The sequence below is a fragment of the Elephantulus edwardii genome, unplaced genomic scaffold (genome assembly GCF_000299155.1).
Source record: "Elephantulus edwardii isolate Elephantulus edwardi_28Jun2011 unplaced genomic scaffold, EleEdw1.0 scaffold00036, whole genome shotgun sequence".
NCBI classification, from domain to species: Eukaryota; Metazoa; Chordata; class Mammalia; order Macroscelidea; family Macroscelididae; genus Elephantulus; species Elephantulus edwardii.
In genome coordinates this window covers 20,874,015-20,880,696 of record NW_006399786.1, presented here as the reverse complement: position 1 = coordinate 20,880,696, position 6,682 = coordinate 20,874,015, and the positions used below count along the sequence as shown (strand labels likewise).

General features: G+C 37.5%; 1 protein-coding gene across 1 annotated transcript in view; it reads right to left on the bottom strand.

The window, feature by feature from the left end:
- The window catches only part of TMEM55A (transmembrane protein 55A), a 61,369-nt gene that overhangs the window by 21,278 nt on the left and 33,409 nt on the right, over positions 1-6,682 (bottom strand). The window contains exons 2-4 of the mRNA XM_006884597.1: positions 5,152-5,300; positions 3,368-3,474; positions 1,419-1,542 (exon numbers count right to left, since the gene is read on the bottom strand). Coding sequence (XP_006884659.1) covers positions 1,419-1,542; positions 3,368-3,474; positions 5,152-5,300 — 380 coding nt within the window. The remainder of the gene's footprint in view (positions 1-1,418; positions 1,543-3,367; positions 3,475-5,151; positions 5,301-6,682) is intronic.

The following is a 6,682-nucleotide window of genomic DNA, read 5'->3' as shown; positions in this document are numbered from 1 at the left end:
CTCTCTCTCTCTCTCTCTCTCTCTCTCTCTCTCTTTCTTTCTTTCTTTTTTTCTATTGCTGCTACCAAGGCTGTCGATTTTGGGTTCAAGTAAAATGAAATAGTTGGAAAATATAACAAGGAAAATTGAGTGAATAATGATTTTTAAAAATAATATAAGAAAATTTCCCTAAATTTCAATTTAGGATCTTATCAAAAGATCAGTTGAAAGATGAAAGCATATAAAGAGGAAAATTGGAGGTGGATCGTGATAAGGAAATGACCACCATTTTCTCGATAAGTTTTATAGTCTTATTGGTATCTGAAGGTAAGTATATCAACGTATTTATAAAAATAAAAATTAGAAGAAAAACTTAAAAAAGCAAATCAATAGATTTCTTAAGTATGTTTGTCCCTGACTGGCATTAGGTAGTTTCAGATCACTGCTAGTTCAGTATTTTCCTCGCTTATAAGCCTAGAAATTTCCTATAATATTCAGATTTTATGAGGGGGAAAAAAACGAAAGAACAAAACCAGAACTCTTTTCTCATGTGAAAACAGAATAATATCAACCACACACACACACAAAAAAAAATGTTCTTCTTACCATTCCTGGTACCAGGAATCAAACTATAAGTTGAAGTTAAAAGCTGCAAACTAAGATTCCTATAATTTTTGTTTATATCTAACTAGTCAGATCAGCTCATTTTGTATACATTGGTTTCTGTAACTTTTGATATCACAGTTTATCTTTACTTCAAGTACAGTTTTTAAAATCAGAAAATATTTAATAAATTGTAACCAAAAAAAATTCCCTGACTCCAAAAGCCATCAAGCAGGGAGATTTTATAAAAATAAAAATTTTCTCAAAACAAGATATTGTGCCTTTTGTGCTCTGAAGAGGTGAGAGTGGGGCCAAGCTTCAGCTGTTTATCAACCCAAAGAACTCACTTCCTCACTCCCACTGAGTCAGTTCCAACTCAGCAGGTTTCCAAGGTTGCCAATGTCTATTAGAAGAGGAGGAGACAGCCCACATTCTTCCTGGAGAGCCACTGGAGGATATGAACCACATGAGAAGCTTAGCCTTTGGAATAGCAGCACAAATCTCCATGGACACCACCACTGGAATTGGGGGGTTGGGGGGTCGTGTATTTTTTTCTTATTAGTTCACCCAGAGATGTTTCTTTCTGCTCTTGGACCAAACAGAGTGGGCAAATAATATTATCTAACTTATAAAATATGTTGTCTATCCTAACTGCAGCTCTGATTCACTGACTTGTCCAAATAAAGTTCTACTTTAAGGTTCATATAAGGTTCTACTTTAATCATTTGATCAATTTGTACTTGAGCAACACTATGTGGATAAGACAGCTGTTGAGCCGTGCAAACACCATGCACATGTACAGGTTGAAGCCCCTGTGAGGAAGGTTTGCTACTTACCAGGAATGTGTTTCCACAGTGCCCACACACAACTCTCGTTCCCTCTGGTTGGACTGGCAAAGCAGGTTGAGCTGGCTGTTCTTCAGAAATAAGCATTACTGGACCAAGGTTAATTATGCGTCTACTATGAAAAAGACCCAAAATAATTTCATTAATCTACAAATATTCTGAAGACAAAATTTGTAACATGTATCCTAACACATAAAAAAAGCACTGACAACATATTATACTTGTTTTATAAAGTAAGTGCCAAGCTTTAGAGTTGACATAATATAAAAAGCCATAGTCTTTCAAAAATAAAATGAAAGATAGGGAGATGAGGTGTTTTGTTTTGTTTTTTTAATACTTCGGAGGTTGCTGTTAGGTGCCACCAAGTCAAGTACAATTCATGGTGGCCCTGTGAACAGCAGATGTGAACCTTGCCCTCTCCTGCGTTGTCCTAAAACCTCTGTCATGCCCAACTGTGCTGGTCACTGTATCAATCTATCTCATTGAGGGTCTTCCTCTCGTTTACGGACCCTCCACCTTACCCAGCATGGTGTCTCTCTCCAAAGACTCGTTCCTCCTGAAAATACACCCAGAGCATGTGAAATGGAATTTCACCCTCCTTGCCTTTAAGGAGCACTCTGGTTGTTCAGGACAGATCTGTTTGTTCTCTTTATGGTCCCTGGAGTTGTCAATAATCATCTCCAACACTACAATTCAAATGGATTGATTCCATTATTGTAGAATGAGTATAAGGATTGAAGGGGGTGGGGAGAGGGGAGAAGAGGTTGGAAGCATAGCGATGTGGATGTGCAGGGTGATGGGGGGATTAACCATCAGGTTGTACAATTTGATGGGGGTCTGAGGGAAATGGAAAGAATTTATTTGAATTTGTATTTGAATTTTGTAAATAAGCTAGCAGAAAATAAAGAAAAACCACAAAACCAATGAATTGATTCTTCTTCAGTCTTCCTTATTAGTGTATAGTTAGGTGTTGGTCCTTATAAAGCCCTTGGGAACAATTTAATTACCATTTCTTAGTATATATATATGAAAATAATTCTTATTACTTCCTTTTTAGAATGATTAACTTGTACTTAGTCAAAGTTTTGAAAACTAAGAAAGTTAATTTGAAATATTACATCAACATTTTTATATGTGCCATGAAGGTAGCAAGGTGATGAAATGCTGTATTTCTCTGAATTGTCTGGTATTCCTTAATGCAACTTTAACCAGGAATTGAAAGGAAGCAAATTGGGGGCCTCTTTTCCTTTCTCTTTTCCAGTCTATTATCAAATGAGGCTACAAAAATTCATGTAACAGTAAAAAGCAAGACATTTCACAGGATTGGGGGAAATGGATAGTTAAGGTCTTGATATAGTTGTATCTGTATACACTATGGTATCTGGTATATGCAAATTATTCCAGAATTTATTGGCTATCATAAATAGGATCAGGGAGCTCTAGTGGCCTAGTGGCAAGAAGCTGGGCTCCAATCCTGAAGGCATACAGTTCAAGGCTACCAGCTGCTCCATGGGGGAAGGAGGGCCAATCTCCTCCCATGTGATTAACTGCCTCTGAAAATCTGCTGGAGGGTCAGCTATGGGTCAATCCGACTCTATGGTACACAACAACAACAACAACAAGTAAGATCAGGAGAGCATGCAATGAAGTATACAATGACAAAGCACTAACTGCTTATTTTTAATAAGTTTAATGATATTAGCTATTAACATAACATCAAACAAATACATTACTAATTCAAGGACATTATGTCTTATAAAGCCTATAACACTGTTTGATTAAGTATATCATTACTTGAACAAAAACAAAATTTATCTAGATCCTGTAAATAATTTGAAAGCAAAGATTTCAGAACAAAGCCTAGTATACAATGAACCTTCAATAAAAATGTATGTGTCCAAAGAACAAATGAATGAATAGATGAATGAATCATCTCTTACCAGTTGGGTCTTGGGCATCCTATTCGTCGAGATGTGTCCTTACAAATGAGGAGACAATTACAAGGGCATCTAACGTATTTCTTCCCTGTCGGGGGGTTTTTGATTGGCTACATGGTGAAAAAAACAAAACCCAAACATAACAAATTAACAAAAATATGAATTACTTGTCCTTTTTTTTATCTTAAAAAAATGATGCCTTTAAAACTAAGGTATCCAATCCTTTAAAACTAAGGTAATCAATAGTATCACTACAGTATGGTATAAAGAACAATGATGTAAAATAGGACAAATATTGACAGACATTTTTGTTATGTTTTAGGGAGTTATCAAAATGGTCATTATCAGATAGGAATACATTTAAAAATTTGCTTTTTACTGGCCTTGTAATAAGGGAGGACTAATCACTATACACAAAAAGTTGGATTTTTCTTTCCCCCGCTTAACATTAACTCTCTATTTTACCAGATCTGGAAAAGAGTAATTCCAATCCATCTCTGGTTATGAATGGTAGATAGTTCTTATTTGCCTTTTAACATTAAGTAAATTTGTTCTCACTTTGTGATGGCAACAATCCTTCAGAGAGTAAACAAACCCCCAAAACAAAACAAACAAACAAACAAACAAAAAAACCAACTCACTGCCATCGAATTAATTCCAACTCATGAATTAGGTTTGGTGACCCTCCATCAGGTTTCCTAGGCTCTAAATCTCAGTGAGGAACTTAGTGACCTGGTGAGTAAGGAGCTGTGCTGCCAGCCCCCAAACAGGTGGTTCAAATCCACCAGCTGCTCAGCAGGAGAAAGACTGGCAATCTTCTTTCCCGTGATTTTCAGCCTTTCAAAACCCACAGGAGGATCTGCTCTGAGCTGGTTCTGACTTGATGGCAACAAGTTGTGAATTTTAGTGAGACTAAGAACAAGACTTTTTTTATAGTGTGGACAGATACTGAACATAATAAAAATATCCATGCCTTATCACTTATCACATTTTTAAAAATTCACAGCCAGACATATTTCAATTCACCATGAAACTGTCTTGAAGACAGACTGAGAAAAAGAAGGAAAAAACCTTAAAGAGATCACATTTGTATGTAGCCCACATTTACATTTAAGTAACATTACTGAAATGCTTTGGATAGGGAGGATAGAAGGAGAATTGATGCCTTTGAGCTGTGGTGCTGGAGAAGAGTATTGAATGTACCATGAAATGCCAAGAAAACAAACAGATTCATCCTAGAGAGGGTTAAACTAGGCTACTCCTTGGAGGCAAGGATTCTGGGGCTTCATCTGACACACTTTGGACATGTTGTAAGGAGGGACAGGTCCTTGGAGAGGGACATCATGCTTGGGAGGGTGGAGGGACAGCGCAGGAGGAGAAGACACTCTACAAGGTGGATTGATTCACTGACTGAGTAATCGGGATGGGTGTGTCAGAGGCAGTGCGACTGGCACAGGATAGAGTAGGGTTTAGGGCTGTTGTACATAGGGCCACTATGAGTCACAAGAGACTCGGTGGCACATAACAACAACAACAACAACAACAACAACAACAGTGTGTGCCTGCACCAGTAATTCAAAAGGCAGTGACTCTCTGACTGATCAGTTACACCAGCAGCCCCTTGGGGAAAATATAGGCAATATCTTCTTGTCCGTTTGCAGCCTTGGAAAACCCACAGGAGGGTTGGCTATGCCTCAGTTCTGACTCAATGGCAGCGAAGTTCGGTTTGGTTTGAATAAAGGATATCAGATAACAGTTTATGTTTTTATTAACAGAAAACTACTTACGGTAGCTTCATTACACACTGTGCACTTAACCACGTGTTGGTGAAGCTTGCCATCCAAATTGATGAGAGATTGGCACACACGGCAGTTTATTACAGGAATACCACTGGCATCTGGACTGGCAATGGCTGTGTACGGAGGTGGAAGTTCCGCTGAAAAGATATTAGTGACTCAGTCAGACTGTCAGAGACACTTGGATTAGTTATATCTCTCAGCATGTGATCAATGGAGGGACAGTGGAAAGCATCAATATGTTCCCATATCCTTTTATTTCCATACTTTTTTAGCCAACTTACCCTAACATTGGAATAAAAACATACTTGAGATTGTCTTGAGAAATCAAATAATTAACTTCTTAAAAAAAATAACATTTTCTTGTATTCCAGGTGAAGCTTTCCACGGCAGTTCAAATTCTCACTCATCAATTTATACACGATTTGTTCACTGACACTAGTTGCCTTCTTCACAAAACATGAACATTTTCATTACTTCTTCTCTGGTTGTTCTGTTTTCATTAATCTCGTTTTCTTGCCTGCTTACATTCTCATCTTTGTTTTAAAGTAATTGTTGACCATTTGGTTTCAGATGATTTTTTCAAAAGGAGCATATAATTTTATGAGCCAATTTGTTATTTAGCTACAAGATTACCTCAGGAATTAGTGTCAGCTCAAGATTCAGAGAGTGTCTCAGGGCTACAGTCTCCCAGCATCAATTAGTCCAAAAGGCCTAGATGTGTTGATTTGCTTTTAAGAATTTAATTTTATTAAAATAATTCCTAATCCTGATAAAATCTAAATCATGTTTATCTAGACCTGGCCCAATAACCCAGTTCCCTTTTACTAACCCAGACCTAAAATATCCATTCCACCCAATTCAGCTCATTGCTTTCAAGTTGGAACTAACTCATAACTGACTTTCCACTGAGTTTCTGAAGCTGTAAATCACCTAAGAAGAGATTCCCCATCTTTCTCCCTCACAGGTGATGGCAGATTTAAATTACCCCCAAGGGGAGGCCTTTGGGTTACCTATTCACCTCCCTACAGACTATGCCAACCGAAGCACCTTTCCAGTTTTTGGATAAAGGATAAATAGCAGTTAACATTGCACTAGAACGTGGAAACTCTTAATATCTATAATAGGGAGATCTCGTGGCAGAATTTATAGGAAGTTTCACTGCTAACTCAGTGACTGCTTGTGGATCTGCAGGAGAAAGATGGGTTGCAGCCGTGGCAACATGCTGGGGTGTCAACTATGAGTTGTTTCTGACTCCTCAGTGGTGAGAGGTTTATAGGAAAGTAGTACTTTATCACTAAAGTAAGTAAGTATTTACCAAGAAATTTAAAAAGTTCATGAAAGCAAAATTTTAAAATCCTCTGTTCCTTGTTAATACCAGGATCAGTATAATGACTGCTGCTATGGGAACAAAAAGTTAAGAGATTTGGAGACACTCAAGGAAAAACAGGAGTGGACCTAGAAAAACTCAATTTATCAGCATGTTACAAAGATAGGAATAATGCTACTTTCAGCCACAGAT